The sequence below is a fragment of the Danio aesculapii genome, chromosome 24, assembly GCF_903798145.1.
Source record: "Danio aesculapii chromosome 24, fDanAes4.1, whole genome shotgun sequence".
In the NCBI taxonomy this organism is placed as follows: Eukaryota; Metazoa; Chordata; class Actinopteri; order Cypriniformes; family Danionidae; genus Danio; species Danio aesculapii.
Genome location: NC_079458.1, coordinates 24773113 through 24794307, shown reverse-complemented (window position 1 = coordinate 24794307; position 21195 = coordinate 24773113). Strand labels below are relative to the sequence as shown.

The 21195-nt window shown below is 36.4% G+C and overlaps 1 protein-coding gene across 1 annotated transcript; it reads left to right on the top strand.

The window, feature by feature from the left end:
- Nucleotides 1-5860: 5860 nt before the first annotated feature.
- LOC130218164 (zinc finger X-chromosomal protein-like) lies at nucleotides 5861-21147 on the top strand. The gene is given in 9 exon segments (XM_056450243.1): nucleotides 5861-6046; nucleotides 7799-7897; nucleotides 11849-11985; nucleotides 11987-12191; nucleotides 12795-12947; nucleotides 15477-15614; nucleotides 16569-16703; nucleotides 17022-17171; nucleotides 18920-21147. Coding segments are annotated over 8 exon segments (2220 nt in total). The 5' UTR covers nucleotides 5861-6046; nucleotides 7799-7830; the 3' UTR covers nucleotides 20155-21147.
- Nucleotides 21148-21195: the final 48 nt, after the last annotated feature.

Genomic DNA, 21195 nt, shown 5'->3' with positions numbered 1-21195 from the left:
ATGCTAATCATCACACAAAAAGTTTAACTTCTGGACACACCAAAGGAAGGTAGAAGTTGCACGGCTGTAGGGCGCCATTATGGAATAAATAAATGAAGATCAAATGGTTTTGATCTTTGGTTTCATTATATAATACTGGACTTATTTTTTCTACAACGTCTTGAACTTTGAGAGTGTTTAAATGAGAGAGAAAAGTGTGAATTTAAATGGCTGTCTGAGTAAAGTGTATAAAGTGTGTAGTAAGGGGTTTACAGCCTTTAAAACATCAGTAATAATTGTAAATAAAGCCACTTCGCGGATTTTACCTATTGCGGGCTAATTTTAGAACGTAGCTCTTGCGAATAAGGGACCACTGTAAATACAAATGATTGTCAGAGTACACGGGTTAAATGGGGTACTTGGTTTAATATGCAGATGATACTGCTATTTTAGCTCTGCTTTTTCACTCAGGCCAGGAACATGAACCAGTTTGCATGACTTTATTTCATGGTGCAAAAAACTAAACTAGACCTGAATGGGTCAAAAACCATAGAAATCTTGTGGAGGAGTATAGGAACAGTTATTAATAACAGGTTGAAATTTGATCAAAAACACTCATCAGAGAGGCTCATCGTTGTTGTTTTTTTATTGTGGAGCTCAACCCATTTAATGTTGAGAGTTATTCTTAAGACCTTTTAATTAATTTATTAAAAGTATTTTGTCCTTTTGCTTTATTTGCTTGTTTTCTTCACTGTCTATAAAAAACAAGAATCGTTCTTCAATGCACCCCACAGCCCAAAGACATGCGGGTACAGGTGAATAGGGAAGGCTAAACTGTCCGTAGTGTATAAGTGTGTGTGTGGGATGTTTCCCAGAGATGGGTTGCGGCTGGAAGTGCATCTGCCTGCATAAAACGTGCTGGATAAGTTGGCGGTTCGTCCACTGTGGCGACCCAGATTAATAAAGGAACTAAGCCGAAAAGAAAATGATTGAATGAATGAGTCTTCAATGCATTGTTAATTTGTGCTAAATTTGGGAGTTCCCCTGCAAAGTATTGCATCCTATTACATACAGCAGGTGTTGAGGATGGCACATTAAATGGCCCCATTTCCTCTGACTGGTACAGTACAGTACAGGTCACCTTTATCAGGCTTGCGTTTCCACTGCGTGAAGGGTACCCTTTGGTGGGCGTGGTGTACGACAAAGTTTCAGTCGGACAGATTGCAAAATGTCTACTGTAAATCTGTACGGATCGTTCACATATCATATGAGAAGCACTTCTCACAAAACAGATGCTTTATACACATAATTACTGGTGTATAAATGTTCATGCTAACCTTCTATAAAAATAATTCGATTATAACTGCAGATCAATGACAGTGCAAAATAGCCTACTGTTATATCTGCAATTACATGAAATAAATAAATAAATGCAGCATATATGAACACATATAGACCCTTACAGTCTCTGATATGTACCAATTAAACAAAAAACTATATGCAGCATACCTTTTAGAGCTTATTTGGCTTCAAAAACGACACTCAACATATAGCCCACAGTCAGAGCAGACCTCTCATCTGCATCTTTAATCTTTACCAGCACATGTAACCTCTTGTTAGGAAGTAAGTCCATCATTGTGTTTATGATAGTCCAAAAGGTGATGATAATAGTTAAACATGGCAGCTGTTCATGTTTTAGGTTGCTGAAAGAATCATTCGCTCCTTCCGTTTTTTTTTTTTTTTTTGCGCTTCACTCTCACGTTTGCTGTTTTATGATAAGGATCGGATGTCAGAAGCACTTCAATAATCATGCACACGTCATCAGCTCAAAAGTTCGTTATTTCGAGTATAGACTCGATCGCGAGCTCTCTGGAGAAAGTAAAACCGCTTTGCACTTTTAAATGGCCTCGTAAAAACAAAAACAGGACACGACAGATTTTGTTGTTCTTGGCTTTGTGGCTGTTCATCAATATGATAAGGTTTGTCTGAGCTCGGGTCGACCATGGCTCGTTATTATATGCGAAGAAGAAGTATTACGGGGTAATGTCTCAGCTGTGTATTTAAAAATGGCGGTTCCTTTTGTGTTCATTCTTCTGCTTGTGTATGTGCGAGTAACACTTATCTGTAAACCAATAGCGTTCAGCTGCGTGTCTAGCTCCGCCTTTTGGTACCATTTTGTCGTGCTAGGTACCCTTTGCAAAGGGTTCCCAAAAAGTGGTACGGTACGGTTCGCTTTTAGGTAACACAGTCAAAACGTACCAAACCATACCGTACCATACCACTCAGTGGCAACGGTACATAAGTAATAGGAGATGGCACACACCCCTTAAGTCCCCATGAACCAGAAACTGCGACTGTTATTATTATTATTTTTGTATTTTGACACATTTCCTAGAGAAACAGAATATTAAATGAGCAAACAGTGTGCATAGCTTATTTTTTCTACTGTAGGCTGAATGGATGTAGTAAAGAAGGCATTTCAGAAAGATGGGGAAAAGTGTTTGGGTAGAGTTATTACAACCTAACAGACTCCTCCTCACCATTTCTGTTTGATTTTAAAACTGACAGCTTGGAGCAGCGTAATTAAAACTGTTAGCCAGCCCATTTGCTTAGATATACGTAATCTGACAAAATCTAAAAAACAACAGTGCATTTTCATATTTTAATTAAAGATTACAAGGGCAACCTTTTTATTCCTAATGACATGCACAGATAAATTGTTCACCACAAAACTAGCAATGTGATCTAAAAAAAAAAACGTATGGTTAGTTTTGATTTCTTGGGGATTTTAAACAAATATTTTGATTGGATGCCCCTTGAGCGACATCTAAGGACAATAAGATGTTTCACAAATCATTATAAATTTACTTTTGTGCCTGAAGCAATTCAGTTACATAATAAATGTAGTTAATCGATGGATTATTATTATTTTATTATCATTATTAGTAATATTATTTATTTATTTCAGTTTTTGTTTGTGTACTTGATGTTAAGTGTTGGTGTTTATTGTGTTAAGTGTGTCATTCTTGTTATATGTGAAGGACCAGCATTGCCCCAAGGGATTAATAAAGCTCTAAACTAATCCGCTTAAATATTCCTGTCACATTTCACACAGTCACTTAATTTCAGTAAAGGAATAACGCAGGTTATTATTGGATTAACGTGATTGCAAAAATTAAGAGTATGTGGCAAAAGTCTTCAGTGCAGTTTTAAAACCGTGACGTTGACTGCTTTCTCTTTTTCTTTTAGTTTGATCGGATGGGGGCAGATCAGGAGAGGTTGTAACCATCACACCAACAGTCGACGATGATTGAGGAGTGACCACATCCTGTCAATGGCTGGCACTGTCTCTCTACCGGACATAATTATTAAACCATTTTCAACACACACTCGAGCACAGGCCAGCGCGTTTCGCCATCAGCGCAGAGTGAAGGGAAAGGCTCTTTTGAGGGGAACACACTGGCCCTGTATTTTAAGATGTTCGCCATCCTCAGAGGAAGGATTGGTGTCATTTATATGAGAAATGCAATGAAAACATTATTCCTTGGCTTGGCGAAGAAATTGTCAACATCTTTCAGTGATGACAAATAAAAACCTTTTGGATCAAACCAATTATTGTGCTTTTTTTTCTGTAAATGGTGCTTCATTTCACACAACAGCAGGTTGTTAAAATATAATTCTTCAGTGTGTGCAATGATGTTCAGGTATTTTTATTGCAGTTAAATTGTGTACTGATCTTTAAAAAAGGGAAAAAAACCTTGGCCAACCAGTTTAGTAAACATGCCTCATAAATTTTTAATGTGGCATGAAGGTTTATTAATAGTGGGGAGACTGATTCAAGACTGTTCTGTTGATTTTTATTATTTTTTTAATGTTCCTGAACAAACATTACTGTACACTACCTGACAAAAGTCTTGTCACCTATTCAAGTTTTAGGTACAATAAATAACTTCTAGTTGATCGTTATCAGAAGTGGCTTATATGAAAAGCAAAAGCCTCTGGATTATGGATTATTTACCAAAATAAAATTAATTTAATTTAGGACAGTAAGGTCTGACTTTGCGTAGACAAAAGTCTTCTCACTTAACAGAAAAAATGTACAGTATAGGATATAAAGTCATGGTGCAGTGAAAAGTGTTAATATTGTGTATGACTCCCATGAGCTTGGAGGACTGCATCTATACATCTTGTGCTTTGTAATGTAACGGGCAACACAAATGTCTTGATGCTATCCACTGTGCAGATTTCTCGCATACCCCTCATACTGAATGTAAACCCAAATCATGATTTTTCCCTCACCCGACTTGACTGATTTCTGTTAGAATCTTGGGTCCATGCGGGGTTCTAATAGGTCTTTTGCAGTATTTGTGATGATTGGGATGCAGTTGAACAGATTATTGATCAGAAAAATATACCTTCTGCCACTTTTTCAAACAATCAACTAGAAGTCATTATTTGTTGCTCTTACAACTGGGATCGACAAGAAGACTTTTGTCAGGTAGTGCATACTGAAAGACTGATGAATATGGTCAATGTGCATTAAAGAATAGGTTTTGAAAGAGTGGCAGTTTTCCTAATAATGTAAAAGAAAAATCACCTTCAGCCAACCAAACTGACTTCAAGTTTATCCAAAGAGTATTTGAAAAATAGGTAACCCTTTACAATAAGGTTTTATTAGTTCATGTTAGTTAATGCATTTACTAACATGAACAAAGAACAATACATTTTTAGTAAATGTTCATGTTAGTTAATGAAAATACAGTTGTTTATTGTTAGTTCATGTTAACTTACATTGGATTAACTGTTAACAAGCATGACTTTGGATGTTAATGCATTAGTAAATGTTGAACTATGATTAATAAACGCTCCACAAGTATTGTTCATAATTAGTTATGTTAGTAAATACATTAATTATTTTAATTAATGAAACCTGGTTGTAAAGTGTGACGGAAAAATAAACGCCTGAAATGTACACTCAGTAATAATATTAAAATTATGTATTGGGTTAAAGTATTAATATTATTATTGTATTACAACAATTTTCTTTACAATTTGTACATTGTGTTATATGTTTGCCTAGTTTTTTTATGTGTTCTTCATAGAAGTATACTGGAGGTGTAACTATATAGAAGAAGAAAAATGCTAGTTCAATAATTATAACAATGAAGAATATATAAAAAGAAGTTATGAAAATGTTTAATTTGTTCTATAAAGGTCTAAGAACATTTACAAATAAAAAATTAACAGGCTTTTTCACAAAAGAAATGTCAATTGATCAGAGTAACAAACTACGTTGTGTTGACTGAAAATCAGGGTTGTTTATGCAAAAAATCTTCAAATTACAATTTTATTTAAAACTCGAAACAAATGTCATAAGTAGTTAACAAAATGAATAAAACAAACATATTTTACACAAACAACTATAAATTATGGGTCATTTTTTCTAAGTAGTCTCTATTTTTTCTTTCCATAACAAACGTATAAAATAAAAATTAAACGGTAAAAACCATTAAGTCAACTGTAACAACTGTTGAACAGTGTAAATTACTAACGTTAACGTCTGTAACAAAACAGTAAAATGGTAATTTTAAACCATATATACAATCGTAAATCCATAAACTGGCTAATATCCCGAGCTCGCTAATCATCCGCATCAGATGCTTTTCGCGCACCCCAAATTAAACTCCACAAACGTTTCCTCAAAAGCGCCAAACGGAAAACAAAGCAACTCGTCCGCTTTTATCACACACCGACTGTTTTGAAACCCGTAGAAAAACCGAATTTGCGGGCCTGCCAAAAGCGCCGGAGAGCGGCCACTCGTCTGAGACTCCTTCCGCATTTTCCTGCGGCTGTGAGGCAGTGACGTGCGCCTCTGAAGGCGGTGTAAGAGCCGGAGGAGCTGGAGGCTGCAGCGCCGCGGAGCGCATCAGACTCGGCCCCTCCCCTCCGCGCTCCGCCGCGGCCCGCCCTACTCACACAAGAGCCCCGTCTGATCCTGCCCGAGTCTGGGGGTGGGCGACGCAAACCCGCACGGCCTTGGGAACAAATCGTATAAATACTACAGCAGGTAGGCCTCGGGGTTTAACACAGTCTTAAAATACACATGTGTGAGGTTTTGTTGGTTTGGAGCGGAAGTGAAGTGCGTGTTTATGCGTTTGCGAGATTAACGCCGCCTCTAATGGCGTGTAGGCCTTTTGTTAGCAGCGAGCCGCGGCCTGCAGAGGCCTAAAGTAGGCCCGCCGCAGACAAGACTCTGACGATTTACTTGACTGTTTTTATATACACTAATAAAGGTACACGTTGATTTCGTGTGTATACTGACTACAGTTTGTATAGGGGATTATATTTAATGTCAGTTTGTTCGGAGTAAAGTATATATTTATGAGGTTTAATGCATTATTTTAATATATTCAAATGGCGATGTTAGGGAAAGGGGCGTGGCTGGTGGTTCATAACGATGGGCGGGAGATAGTCAAGGCTGAAGAAGGGGAAACGCCCTTTTTGCTGTAAACAGATGGGAGGAGAAGAGGCGTTAACGCTACAGTATCAGATTATAGGATTCATGGGAGGCTATTTGGGTTACAGTTGGTGTGTAAGCCTACTTCTTTTTCTGAGCTCTGTTGGACGTTAAATGTGGATTGTTTGGGTTGTAATTGAAAGAATTTCTAATTCATAAACTCAGAAATATGCACAGCTCAAGATGAGGTACTTTATTTAATAGTAATTTGATTATTAACGTACACAAGGGCATGCTAAATAAAAAAAATTCTAGCAGCTTTAATTCAGATATGATTGAGTTATTTTTACGTAAATATATTATTTTTAAATGTATGCGCTGTGACATTTTACAAAAAGATTTAGTTTATTAACATTAGTTAACTAAGTTACATCAAAAATACCTCTGAACTTTTATCTGTGTTGGTTAATGTAATTTCCACTTTAACAAACACTTTATGCTATTTTTGTAATGTATTAGTAATTTGATTTAATGCACCTAATCTAAATAAATTATTAACAATGAAAAGCTGCTTGTTTCTTACATCACATTAACTTATTAATAAATACTGTTACCAAACATTTTGCTTTTATGTCTATTCATTAACGACGACTAAGTTAAAGCCTTGGCAATATTTATTTTTTATGATAGATTCTTTACAAAATATTACTTTAATGTTATAACCTAAAATGAGAAATAAGCGACTATTAAAATGTTGTCTGAATTAAATGCAAAAACCAACAAAAACGTTCACCAGATGTAAGTTCTACAAGTGCATTACAACATTCATTACAATAGTAATTTGCAAATAATTTCTAACAATTAGTGAAATTAATTTGATATTTATAAAAAGTTTTATTACATTTAATTTTAATTAACTTCCATCTGAGCTTTTATTTCTGTCATGCAGAAAATCAAGACGTTATTGTTATAAAGAAATTATATAGTAATTATTATTATTATTATTATGTTTTGTACAATATATCAAGACACCTGACCAGCATAAAAAGAAGATGCAATAAAGGAATACAGAAACACCTTGTTCATTTGTTTTGGGATGTGGTTTTCCTTACTGTGGTTTTCCTTACTGTACTGTCCCTTACTGTATTGTTTTGTAAAGCTGCTTGGAACAACCTTTATTGTTTAAAAGAGCTATACAACTAAACTTGAATTGAATTAAATATATATATATATATATATATATATATATATATATATATATATATATATATATATATATATATATATATATATATATATATATATGTTTGTTGTTAAAGTTCCTGTGTGTTTTCCCACCCCCTATTTGTTTTGTTCCTGTAGATCTTATATTATGCAGATGACCGGTGGAGACAATGGATGAAGATGTAACGGTTCTCTCTCTCCATTCCCACGAGCCCAAGATCATATTCCATGGGACAGGTAAACAAACAGTCATTATGCTAAAGTCTCTCAGATTGTTGATTTTTGTTTAATGATCTTTAAGACATTAAAGGGATAGTTCAAAAATGAAACACTGTTGTCAATTACTCACCCAACATGTCGTTCCAAACCACCGAGACCTTTATACATCTTCAGAACACAAATTAAGATATTTAGGATGAAATCTATGAGTTCCCTCAATCTCCATGGACAGATACAGTCCCTGACTCGTTCAATGTCCAGAAAGGTACCAAAAAATATAATCAAAACAGTCCATGTGTCTTCAGTGGTTCATTCAGAATATTATGAAACTATGAGAATATGCTTGTATACCCATGAAAAACCACCGACTTATTCAACAGTTTCTTCTCCTCAGTGTCAGTATAGGTCGCAGGTTCACAAGAGTGCTCTGCACTGATGTATACCCCAGATGCCCCACGTGTCACTTCCTCTTTCAATGAAAACACAGGCACATCTGAGGTCTATATCAGCAGCATAACACGCATAACATTTTCGTAACTTGATAATATCCAGGTTGAACTGTTTGAAGTAGGGATGCTCATAATAACTGATTAACTGTTAACCGAAAGGGTGCGTTTTTAAAAGATTAATGGTTTAACCGATTAATAAATATATATATTTTTAACAAACGTATTTTGTCAAAGAAGCAAAATGAAAGAAGGATATTGCTGGTCACAGTTTGACACAGACGAGTTGATGTCAACCAGTGCTGATATTGATTGCCTCTTTCCTAGTTCTGTCCTATAAACACCTGCATTTATTGCATGATTGGAGAAAGAAGGCCCAAAAAAAAACTCTGAAATGTGTGCTGCTTGGAATCAAGTTGGCCACAAGTCAGAGCGTCTGAATTTTCTCTCCATCAGAGTGCGCTCCGCACTGCTCATGAACACAACAAATAGGCTATAGTGGTGATGATTTAGTGTACAACCAGCAAACCAACTTTTTTTCCATTTGGAAAATTGCAGTTAATTATAGTTCTTATAAAATATCCATTTTTAAATAGCCTACATAGTCTAATCCACGAGTCAAATAAATGCAATGATTTTCTTGATTTTTGCACCAAACTGAGGCTTTCATCTTATAGCTTATAAAACATGTATGCAAATTAATGCAATATCATATGTAAACAACAAAACTGTTATGCTATAGTAGCATATACTTAAAAGTCAACATATGTACCCTGTCTTTATCTCATCACCCACAGCACACACGCATAAACCACGAGATGAGATGTAGAAAATGAAAGCACAATAGTTAGGTAAAATCAGATGCTCAAGACATGATCTTTAAAATAATGACTTCTATTAGAATGTTGACAGAGGTTTGTGATATAAGAAATAAATGCATATTTTCCATGGAGCAATCGATTTGAAGTAGCCTGCTATTTTTATTTGATGGAGAAAAAAAACAGTCTATGCCAGTTTAAAAAGGATTCAGTCAGTGTTTTCGTTTTCTAATCTACATGTGTAATTAAAATGAAAAATATCTAGGGCAGGCCTATTCATTTTATTCTTTTTATTTATTTAATTATTTTTCTTCTATGCTGTTGGAAACACTGCAGGTGCGTAAAGATGTTCTGTTAATGTTTTGTAATTAAAGAACAATTTAATATTCATCTCACCAGTTAACGGTTAATATTCAGTTAACGAGCTGCGGTTGTTTATTGGCAAATTAACCAAAATGAGCATCCCTGTTTTGAAGGCACATGGTCTGTTTTGAAGATGTTTTTGACGTTAATCTGTTACTTTAATCGATTCTGGACTGTTGCTATCAATGGGGGATGAGGGACCTCTCAGATTTAATCTAAAATTACTTAATTTGTATTCTGATGGCAAATAAAAGTTTCAGGGGGTTTGAAATAACATGAGGGTGAGTAATTAATAACAGAATTTTCAGTTTTTGGTGGACTAACCCTTTCAGGTTAATACACTAATAGTTAATACCCTATTACCCGCTTTTATTGATTATATTACGAAATTGGGAAAAAAATATTGTACATTTTCTGAAATGTAATGTTTAAAGGGGACCTATTATGCCCCTTTTTACAAGATGTAAAATAAGTCTCTGATGTCCCTAGAGTGTGTATGTGAAGTTTCAGATCAAAATACCCAACAAATATATATTTTTATAACTCTTTGAAACTGCCCCTTTTAGGCTTTCAATCCAAATTGTGATATTTTGGTGACTTTCACTTTAAATTGAAATGAGCTTGTGCTCTTTTCAAAAGAATCTAGAGCTACAAACCAATGTAATGAATTAAGAATTAATACATTTTACCATAATAGACTGGTTATATTCACATACTGCTGCCACACAACTTTAAACCAACAGTTTTAAACCACTTATAAAAGTATTTTTTGCATAAAAAATTTAAAGGGGCATGAAACCCCCCTGTCTCAACCGGGTGTTTTCACACCTGTAGTTTGGAAAAAGGGAAGGGAAGGGAGGAAGGTTTTGGATATAAGTGGGAGTTTTACATTTGGGCACGCTCTGATTTTCACCGTGGCAAAGCAAACACAACAGACGCAGGGGAGACGGTGACTGTGCAATGTTTGATACTGCACGTCGTAATAAGAGGAAAAAACCCCTCCGCATTTCTCTGTAGCTTAGATGCACTGGGTAGGTAGCGTCAGAAAGCCGTGTGTGTATAGACTGTCACAAAATGCAGCAAAAATTCAACACGACGGTAATAGTTTGATTGCGGTGTTTACATGTTTACACTCGGAGAGCAGCATTTACAGCGGATCTTTCAATCCATAATATTGTAGTGATTTTAATGTACTGTACACTTAGTAACTAAATCATTTTGACTAAGGTCTGTCTTTAAACACCGAAAGAGTACTGCTGACAGTACGAACTAACCTTGCCATCTGAATGAACAAACAAAGAGCACTGATCACACACACTTACCAAATCTGTAGAGACAGGACAATCAACACCACCTGGAGCCGCGTCTTTATTAAAAGGAGACGAGCGGCAAATCAGGATTTCACCATTTCCAGATGCGAAAAGCTCTCGGGTAAAAAATGTTCCTCAGACACGTGTTTTTGTCGCGCATCATGTGCACTGTAATCCACACGTGAGTCCAGCTGTGCTCTCATAGCGGTAAAATGAAAACTAAATCTTTGTTGCAGCACATTAATAAACACAACACTGACAACCAGTGTCTCCAAACTGTTCTTGTTTTTTCTTCCACTTGTTTTTTCAACACAATGTGACGTCTCTCTGCCGTCTGAACACTGTAACAGGTAAAAACAGTCTTCGCCGCTATCATGCATATTAATGAAGTTGCACCGCATACACAGTAGAGCGCGCTGATAGGTTTGAACCAAGTCTTTCTCATGAATGATGCAGCACACTCAGAGACGTCACAAAGTACTCCCAGGTACAGACAGCCAGTCTCCACGCTGGAATACACTTAAGGATATAATCAACGTGACACACCTTCAAAAATTTGTTTCAAACATGAAGAACGAATTTGCTCAAAATAACACAAAAACAACCAATTTTCACCTATTTTGTGAAATATATGTGTCCTAATAGTGTTTTTAGCAGCATGGGACACATCTATGACTGTGAACAGCTCAAAAAAATGTGTTTTGTTGTTTCGTGACCCTTTAATGTGTTTTATTATTAAATATTTTCTAATTTGCACACATTTCTTAGATGAAATCAGGTTAAAACTTTTTATTCTGTTGACATTTTGAAAGTTTCTAAAAAAATGTAGGTTGAACAATTTTTTTTTTTTTTTGGAAAACATAAATTTTAATTGGATTAAAACAATTTTGTAATAGCTGAACCTGATACTGATTATGAATATGGACATTGGGAAGTTGTTAAAAAAGAATAGAAAAAAATCCAAAAAGGTGTATGAAAAAAAAACATAGTCTCACCTTAATGCTTTCAATTTGTAACATTTTTTACGGAAAGAGTGCGATGGAGAAGAAGATGAGGTGGTGGTGGAGCTGCAGGAGTCAGTGCTGGTGTCTGATGTGGAGGGTGAGAAGATCTCGGTGCACGGTCTCACTCATGAGGAGCTGGTCATCCAGGAGGCCATCGAGGACGTGGGTGGCGGAGTACGTGCCCTGCACTGATGAAGAGGACGATGTTGATGATGACGATGATGAAGGGCTTGGCACCATCGCCGTGGAGACCTGTGTGATGTCACCTGATGATGTGGCTCTGGAGGATGAAGGGCTGCAGGTGGATGTGGTGACCGACGCTCAGGTACAAGAGGATCCAGACACCTGCGGAGACTATCTGATGATCTCCTGTGAGTGAGATTGTAGCGAAAATGATCTGTAAATATTTGCTAGCCCTCAAGCGGTTTTGAATTCATCTATGAGGTTTTTTTTTTTCTCTTGAACACAAAAAGAATGTTATAGCCATTAGCTCTGTTTCCATTCACCTACATTTATGCACATTTTAGGATGTCACATTAAAAAAAAAGCTTAATGGAAATGGAAAAATGTTGAAAATGTGATTAAAAAAAACAAAAACTGATGCGCACAACTCTGTATGATAAACCTTTTATCCTATAAGAAAAAGCGTGCATAGACTGAATCAATTCCAGCATGCACATCGAAAAAGTCATGTGAATTTTTATTTTTTTTAACAGACAATGCAATATAATTGGTGTGATGGTGCTTTATTCAGTGATGTTTTATGTGATTATTCCATCTCATGTGAAATCTAATTTGGATCTTTGCATGGAAACATAGCTATTGACATCAACATCTGGAAAAATAATACTATGGTATTATTTAATGGTATAAGTTATATATGCTATAAATTATAATACCATATATTATTATATGGCTGCTGCTTCCAACATATGGATAAAATTTGTCTTAATCTAACACTCACTTGCTTTCAGTGGATGAAACTGGAAAGGTGGTGTCTGATGAAGATGCTAAGGTCACCATTGAGGGCACTTTAGAGGATTCAGAAGATGTGGAGAAGGATGATGAGGGTCAAGAGGTCATCAAAGTGTACATCATCAAGGCTCACCCAGGGGAGGATGACTTGGGTATGTCACAAATGTGATTTATCAATCGTGATTTTCGTTTTCCATGATCGATTCCAAACATGTAATTTTTATTCATTTTGGAATAATAGTAGATTGTATATGATTGAAACTCATCATCGCCTAACCTATTATAAAGTTGTAATAAAAACTAGCCAAGCACAATGCTTACAATGTTTTTACAGTGTCCGTTCAAATGCTTCAAAATGTCTTTCACAATTTCACCAATCACCTCCATTGTTCAAAACTATAGAGGAATTACCAACCTACGTCACACATGAAATCACATGGGTTCCCGGTTGGCAAAAAAGACCGGTTGCAATAGCAAACATGTCGTGTTGTGTGGTAGGATGCCAAATTCGAACTTACCGTACACCACACTGCTTTTAATGCCAATCGCAGACGTCTTTGGCTAAAAGGGAGCTGAATGGAGTGAGGATCTAATTAAAAAATCCTAGACTCTGCAGTTCTTATTTCATATCAGGTAAGCTCACGCTATGCTGAATCATACACTACTCGTTTTTGATTGCAGCAATAATTTCAGCAAAAACAGTTAAATATGGTTAATTAACTGCGGACACTGAATGCTTAGAATGAAATGTAAAAATTTAAGTTCACATACCCTGCCGTACAGGTGCAGTTCGCTGTCAGAATGCAGTTGTTTTGCTTGTTGATGATTACCCAGGCCTTGTATAGCTTTGTCTTTTTCTTTGTCTTTGGCTAGGCAGACCTCAGTTCTTAGCACAACATAGTGTTGAATCTGGTAATCATGGAACATTATTTCTTGCACATGACCACACAGAACAAAATTGTTGGCATCCAAAGACTTGTAGGCCTTTAACTTTTCTCTTGTTAAATCACTTGGAGTTTCAATGAGATAGTTGTATATTTGGGGCTGTATGCTTGGCCATTTCGTCTTATCCAATATCCATTGGGAGGGTGCTATTGCAACATTAATTTTGCCAAATAACTGTGCTTATCACTGGGTTGACAAGCTGTTATAATATGCTGAAAGCATTATGTAAATAATATATATTTGATATGTAATCAATATCACTTATTTCTAAGACAACAACAAACTCTGTACTGCATCGTATGTCATTCCCTCACTGTAAATGCTAGCGCTCCTGTTTTTTTCTGCAACCTCGCTGTGCGCACATCCTGAATGTTTACAAACATGGTAATTTGTCTGTAGACTATAAAGTTCAAAACACAACATCAACTGTGGGTGATGTGCAGTGCCGGCCCATAAGGTTGAGGAGCCCTAGGCGAGATAAAAAAAATTGGGCTTACTGGTGTAAAAACATTAAGAAGAAAACACAAAAAATAACATTTTAATATTTAAGTGTGTACATTTTTATCAACTTTAACATATTTAATCTGTAATACATTTGTGAAAATATTTACTCAGATTTAAACAAATACAAATATTTAAAGTATTGCAAATGAAAGTGCAAGTGTGTTGTAAAAACAACTTGTACATGAAACAAACTAAATAAAATACAAATAAAAAAATAAAATAAACAAAGAAGGGACATGACACAGAATCTTGAACTGTATGAACTATTTTGATGAAAGAAAACCTGTTAATTGTTCATACCTTTACTTCGAGCTTGCTTTTCTTCCTTTTTTCAGCTGTCGGTTTATTTCAAATAAAAATTAAGATTAAGAGCGATTAAAAATAGCAATGGCACTTGTGACGTTATATTACTCAAGACTTTAAGACACTTTTTCTGTGTAGGAATTCGTTTCGTCATTGTAGTTCACCCAGCTGATCACAGGCGGTGTTATGGAAAATAGCGCTGCTGGATGTGTTTCTAATATCTTCTGCTTTTATCCATACTGTTGTTGTGTATTTATTATCGGTTTCAGCTATTTGTCATGTTTGAATTATAAGGAGCTATTCTTTTACTGAAATGTGGAGGGTTTTTTCCTCAATGTCATTGTGAATTGTATCACGTTTAATTGTGAATTTTATCACGTCACCTCGGGCTAACATTCAGAGTAAATATACAAGAGCAGCATTCGTGGGGCCCTCTAAGAAACACAGTGCCCTAGTTGACCGCCTATATTGCCTGTTGGACAGGCCAGCACTGGTGACCAGACTTCCCAAAACAAACACGTCAATACAATAGACCCACCCCTGTCATTTGATTTACAGGTTTCGTGAAGATATCAAAAATTAAAATGCGAAAGGATTTGCGATTTAGTTTTGCCAGGTTACACGCACAACGCAAGGAAAAAGAAAAAGCAAATGCAGCAATTAATATTGCTATTTAGATATGTCAGGCTCGTAGGTTGTAAGGCAATGGATGTTTGGAATTTTTTTTATTTGAAATGTGGCAGTCACTGCCCGTTCACGAAAGAGGAAATGCTAAGTGTAATGCAGGATTTGCAATTGCATTTGGATTGTCACAATTCATGCGTCCAAATATTGAAAATGCATTTGAAAATCCTCCGCAATATCCTTCAATAAAATCACATCATATGTTTACTAGTGTCATTTTTAACAGAGTTATTGGTGATTCACAGGAGGCACAGTTGACATAGGAGACGCTGAGCTTGATGTGGATGAAACCGTGGAGCTGGTGGATTCTTCTGGGTTGCCCATACGAGAGAAGATGGTGTACATGTCAATGGACGAAGCCAATCAAAGCCAGGATGACATCAGTGAGTCTTGTTACCCTCAGTTTAATATGGAGGTGATTCTGTAAAGGGGTATTTCACCCAAAAATGAAACGTGGTTCACTTACTTTCTTCTGTTTGTCAGAATGTTTAAAAAACAATGCCATTGACGTCTATAGTCGGAACAAAAAAATTGTATTGCCATCTAGGCATGGGACGATAACCGTTTTCAAGGTATACAGCAGTTTGGAAAAGTTTGCAAAATTTTCTGCTATACTGTTCCTAAGGTATGTGTAAGATTTTTAATGTATTTATTTATTTATATATATATATATATATATATATATATATATATATATATATATATATATATATATATATATATATATATATATATATATATATATATATATTTATTTATTTATATATATATATATATATATATATATATATATATATATATATATATATTTATTTATTTATTTATTTTTTTTTTTTTTGTATTTATTTTTTAGCTTTTAGGACAACCGTATCTCCAGCAGAAAAGATATCTAAAGATGCCGTTTCAAATTGTAAAGAAATCTGTTTTTGAAACTAATGAAGACAGCAGAAGTCAATGATTCATTTTAATTATTTAGACTGACATGTTTACTGCTCCAAATAATTATAAATGTTTCTCAACATAGAATATTTTGTGTTTAAAGGGGGGAAAAGTTTTCTTTTTTACCCAGACATTTAAAAAGAACATATTTTAGAGCCGTGAGAACATACCGTGAAACTGATATTTTTATCCAAGGTTATCATACCGTCAGAATCTTATATTGGCCCATGCCTATTGACATCAGTGGCTGTTTTCCATAACATTCTTTAGTATATCTGAGTCCAGCAGATGAAAGAAAGTTAAACAGCTTTGGAACTAGTGCTGGGTGAAATTTGGCTGGATTATCCCTTTAATATGAAGAGCGCCTCTGTTGAGACTGCATGTTCTTCCCCAAACAGATGTGGCTAAAATCACAGATGAGGTCTACATGGAAGTGGTGGTTGGGGGTGAAGACCCTGGAAATGTTCAGAGAACACTTGAAAACGCATCACTCAGCAAAGACTTCATGCCTGTGGCTTGGGCAGCTGCTTACGGTCAGTAAAACAACCCTTATTTGTGGTTAACGCATAATTTTTCTACAGTTAATTTAAAGAAAATATGCATTTGTGTGTCTCTTTTTGTCATTTATGTTTTCACTGGTACATATTTGCTTATTACATTTATTTGAATCAGTTTGTGAGAATGTCTTTAGATTGATGTACTGTCAGTCAGTCGAATCAGATTATTGTGAACCACCTCCTTCATTGGGATTTGTTGTAGTGTTCATTTAATCTGCAGAACAAATGTGTGTGTTTCTAATGTGAGAAAGACAGCTTTTTGCTGTAACTTATAATTGATATAATATCTGTCAGGTGGGGAAGAGAGCGAAAGCTGTGAGAACCGGAATGGAGCAGCTAGTGCTCTGCTGCATGTTGACGAGTCTGACATGATCGAAAGGCTCAGTCGGCAACGAAACAAGGTCAAGGGCAAAAAACGCTCTGAACTTCGGCACATTCAGACAGGTGCGTCTTTACTGCTTCATTGTGGGTTTTTACATTTTTATTTTTATAGTTCATTGTTTATTTACATTTATTTATTCATCTTTAAACAGTTGTTTACAGCGTATTACATTCAGATGTATGTGGTCAAAAAGAAAATGTAAAAAATTAAAAAATACTTTTATTCAGTTAAGATACATTATACTAATAACTTTAACTATGAAAGAGACAGTAAATGCAAAAAAAAATTCAACTAAAAAACTTGTCAAGCAACACAAATGTTTGCGACGTGTATATTAATATTAAAGGGTCACGAAACACCAAAACACTTTTTTTGAGATGTTGGCAGTCATATAAAGTGTCTCATGTTGCTAAAACACTATTAGGACACATATCTTTCACTAAAAAGTAAAAATTGGTTGTTTTTGCGTTATTTCAAGCAAATTGACTGGATGCCTGTACCGGCGAGTAAACCGTGCCGTCTTTGAGCTTTCAGCTTTAATTCATGAGAAAGACTTGGTTTGAACCAATCAGCATGCTCTTGTGTATGAGGTACAACTTCATTAATATGCATGATATAGCTTCGAAGACTGTTTTTAGCTGTTACAGTGTTTAGACGGCAGAGAGACGCCACATTGTGTTGCCAACTGTAATTGAAACAAGTGGAAGAAGAATTGTTTAGAGACATGGGTCGTCAGTGTTGCATTTATAAATGTGCTGCTACGAAGATTTTGTTTCCAATTCCCCGCTATGAGAGCGCAGCTGAACTCGTGGTCTGCTAACACGCAACAAAAATATGTTTGTAAAGAACGTTTTTACCCAAGAGCTTTTTGCACCTGGAAATAGTGAAATCCGGATTTGCCACTCGTCTCCTTTTAAAAAAGACTCGGCTCCAGTTCGTGTTGATTGTCCTGCCTCTACAGATTTGGTAAGTGCACGATCAATGTGCTTCTTACAGTGTGCGGTATCAAATTCCATTAAAACTACACTTATCCAGCAGTTCCACGCATCCAGTATCGCGTTTTTTTACAGGACGTCATGCATGAAATATTCCTGAATGAAAGTGAAAGTGCCAAACTGCAGTTAAAATTAAGAATGAAACACCCGAAATTCTATGAAACTCCAGAGGAAATGTGGATATCGCGGAGTCGAATTATGTACTATAACATGTAAAACGGGATCATGAAAGCAATATTCAAAAAGCAACTCATGTAAACACCTTAATCATAGTATTGTCTTATTCAGATTAAGGCAAATAATTTGATTACGGATGTCCATGTAAACGCAGTCACTTTCTGTCTCCCCTGAGTCTGTGTTGCTGGTGTGAAAATCAGCTGTAGTTCACTTAATGAAACTCCCCTTTTCATGCAAACCCTTCCCTCTTTCACCACTCGACACTCCCACCTAAACAGAGTTGGACTCGCCCACTTTCCTGACTTTTTTCAAACTAGAGGTTTGAAAACACCTTGCTGAGACGGGGGGGTTCGTGGCCCTTAAATATATTATTATTATTATTAGTGATGTTAAAAACACTTTTCATCACGTGACACAGAAGACTGAATGAATACTAGCTAAACGTTCATCTTTGCATTCATTACATTTAAAATGATATAATAATTTAAAGCATTTCTTCTAAATAACATTCCACGATTGTACAATTTTAAGTTTTTTGACCCTAATGGAAGCAGCTTACTTAAAGTCACTTTCCAACCTCAATCTTTCTCAGTGCTAGTATATATTGCATTCATTTTTGTTTATTTTTTCAACTTCAGCAATCATCATCGGGCCTTACGGCCAGCCTCTTACGGTGTACCCTTGTATGCTCTGCGGCAAGAAATTCAAGTCACGTGGTTTCCTCAAGCGCCACACCAAGAACCACCATCAGGATGTCGTCAACCGAAAGAAATACCAGTGCACAGACTGTGACTTCACCACTAACAAAAAAGCCAGTCTCCACAACCACATGGAGATCCACACCCTCAGCAGTAAAGCCCCATTCGAGTGTGAAGTGTGTGGGAAAGAGTTTCACCAGCAGGCGGCGCTGTTCTCCCACCGTCTGCAGCACCACCACAGAGAAGCCAAACTTCAGATCTCACCACCAACCACCAAAATGCACAAGTGCAAGTTCTGCGAATATGAGACAGCAGAACAAGGACTCCTCAACCGGCACCTGCTCGCCGTTCACAGCAAGAACTTCCCGCATATTTGTGTAGAGTGCGGGAAGGGTTTTCGGCATCCTTCAGAGCTGAAGAAACACATGAGAACACACACCGGTGAAAAACCATACTCATGCCTTTACTGCGACTACAAATCAGCCGATTCGTCCAATTTAAAGACGCACGTTAAAACCAAGCATAGCAAAGAAATGCCCTACAAGTGTGACCGATGTTTCCAGACGTTCACTGAACCAGAGGAGCTTCTACAACACAGCTTGACGCATGAGGAAGCCAAAACGCACCAGTGCACCCACTGTGACCATAAAAGCTCGAACTCCAGTGACCTGAAGCGCCACATTATTTCAGTTCACACCAAAGACTATCCACATAAATGTGAAGTCTGTGGCAAAGGCTTCCACCGGCCGTCCGAGCTCAAGAAACACTCGGCCGCCCATAAGGCTAAGAAGTTACACCAGTGCAGGCATTGCAATTTCAAGATCGCAGATCCTTTTGTTCTCAGTCGGCATATTTTGTCAGTGCACACCAAGGAGCAACAGGCATTTCCTGAAAAAAAGGGTCTTAAGAAGACGTTTGGACTCGGAGCTCATGGAGGTAAGAAAATATTGGGCGGCGCCGGTTTGTCGAAAGGTCACAGGGAGAGGAGGGTGTACCAATGCCAGTATTGTGAATACAGCACAGGCGACGCGTCTGGTTTCAAAAGGCACGTGATCTCCATTCACACCAAAGACTATCCTCACCGTTGTGACTTCTGCTCGAAAGGTTTCAGAAGACCATCTGAGAAGAATCAGCACATTATGAGGCATCATAAAGACCTCATGCCTACCATGTGACCTGCCATACCAACTCCATTCAGGAAACGGTCCATTCCGATATAGCTGTGGCCCTATTGGCTGAAAGCTAAGTTGGATTGAGCTTTTTCAGATTGCAGATGGTATAGAAAGAAAGCGGGAGTAAATGGACCATCTAATGTGTCTGATTACACCCTCTATAATGTTCAAGTGAATGTTTAGACCATTCATCAACATTTCTTTAGATCCTGAAGAATAAAAAGCTAACCATTGTTCTGACCAGCTGAAGGGTAAATGCAAAACTAGATAATCTTGCATAATAAATCAAGTGTGGATGGCATTACATGATGTTAAAGTTGATATTGAGCATCTGGTGATACATTTGAATTACGACTCCTGCATTGCATGTTACACAGACTGTGTTTGAACAGCTTTGATGATTGTGGCGTGAATGTGCACATGCGTTTACTAGTACAAGTTTCGAGAATGGGCTTGAAAAAGTCTATTGTCGTTAAACGGCGGTGCTAATGCTTTATGTTTAGCTTCAGATGTGCAGAATGTCTAATGAAAACTAATTAGAAATAATCACCTCATGCCCTGGCTGCTGGAAAAGTGTTGTAACTTGAGAGCAAATGGCTGATATAGGCTTTAATTTTGGTTCCAAAACCAAACCATGTCGCCACATTAATTTACCAATAACAGCTGTCATGACTTGAATGTAATTTAGGTTTTCTTGGTAATATTTACAAGCTTTGATCAGTGTGCTGTCATTAAATCAGGCTGATATCTAAATTTGTTGTAATTTAGACGCTTGTATGTTTGTGTATTTCTCGAATGTGGCCATTTGGCTTTTGGTCTGTTTGTTGTAAAACTCACCCTCAAATAATTATTATTATTGTTATTATGAAGAAGTTTAGGGTAAATTTTATTTTTTACACAGATACAGAAAATGTATAATTTGGAATAAACAGATTCTAAAAGAGGTTATGTTATGTGTATATGAAATATTTGTAAATACAGAAGTAATAAACAGTATTTTGTGTCCAAAGTGTTTGTTTTTCGTTATGAAATTGAGTATTGGAA